Source organism: Mandrillus leucophaeus, unplaced genomic scaffold, assembly GCF_000951045.1.
Source record: "Mandrillus leucophaeus isolate KB7577 unplaced genomic scaffold, Mleu.le_1.0 Scaffold129, whole genome shotgun sequence".
Classification (NCBI taxonomy): Eukaryota; Metazoa; Chordata; class Mammalia; order Primates; family Cercopithecidae; genus Mandrillus; species Mandrillus leucophaeus.
Genome location: NW_012101243.1, coordinates 1,065,989 through 1,067,025, shown reverse-complemented (window position 1 = coordinate 1,067,025; position 1,037 = coordinate 1,065,989). Strand labels below are relative to the sequence as shown.

At 41.7% G+C, this 1,037-nt stretch overlaps 1 protein-coding gene across 2 annotated transcripts in view; it reads left to right on the top strand.

The window, feature by feature from the left end:
* PHF20 (PHD finger protein 20) overlaps positions 1 to 1,037 on the top strand; it is a 228,733-nt gene that overhangs the window by 118,452 nt on the left and 109,244 nt on the right. For both annotated transcript variants that reach the window (XM_011972373.1, XM_011972374.1), the window contains exon 7: positions 228 to 341. In XM_011972373.1, coding sequence (XP_011827763.1) covers positions 228 to 341 — 114 coding nt within the window. The remainder of the gene's footprint in view (positions 1 to 227; positions 342 to 1,037) is intronic.

The window sequence follows — 1,037 nt, the reverse complement described above, 5'->3', positions numbered from 1 at the left end:
AGCTGGATCATAGAAAAGATTCAGGAGGTCAATCTGCAAGGTATCTCCTATAAGGAAGTAATTTCTCACTCATTTTACTTTTTTTCTTTTATCTTAAGTAAGAATGACATTTTGATGGTCCATTTATAATGCAGTGATTTTTGCATATATATGTTTTATTTGTATATAAAAATGACAGACACTAAGAAATTATGTATCTTTTTTGTGTGGTTTTATAAACATGGTAGCTGTGGATTCAAACTCTCAAACTTTGCAACCAATAACATTGGAACTGAGAAGACGGAAGATATCAAAAGGATGTGAAGTCCCATTAAAACGTCCTCGGCTTGACAAAAATTCATGTGAGTTTCCAGTTTGTTTATGTGTGGCTAGAATTTGACATTGTTTGGGTCAGCCTCCTCTATATTCATCCTGTCCCCCATTCCCTATAGGCTCTAATGTTTGTCTCTGGTCACATGAGGTAATGTGAGTAGGATGCAGTTGGATCAGAAGGAGTTTTTGCTAGAAGAAAAATAAATCCCAAAGCACAAACTGTACTAATGCTGGGTTCTGTGGTATCATCTCCATATCCATAAATCACATTTGATTTGGATGCCACTGGAAATTTAATGGCTTAGGAAGGGATGGGTTTCTATGTAGAGTGAAACTTTAAAAATACTACTTATTGGCCGGGCGCAGTGGCTCATGCCTGTAATCCCAGTAGTTTGGGAGGCTGAGGTGGGTGGATCATCTGAGGTTAGGAGTTTGAGACCAGCCTGGCCAACATGGTGAAACCCTGTCTTTACTAAAAATATAAAAATTAGCTGGGTGTGGCCGGGCACGATGGCTCACACCTGTAATCCCAGCACTTTGGGAGGTGGAGGTGGGCAGATCATGAGGTAAGGAGATCGAGATCGTCTTGGCTAACATGGTCAAACCCCGTCTCTACTAAAAAATACAAAAAATAAGCCGGGCATGTTGGCGGGTGCCTGTAGTCCCAGCTACTCGGGAGGCTGAGGCAGGAGAATGGTGTGAACCCAGGAGGCAGAGCTTGCAGC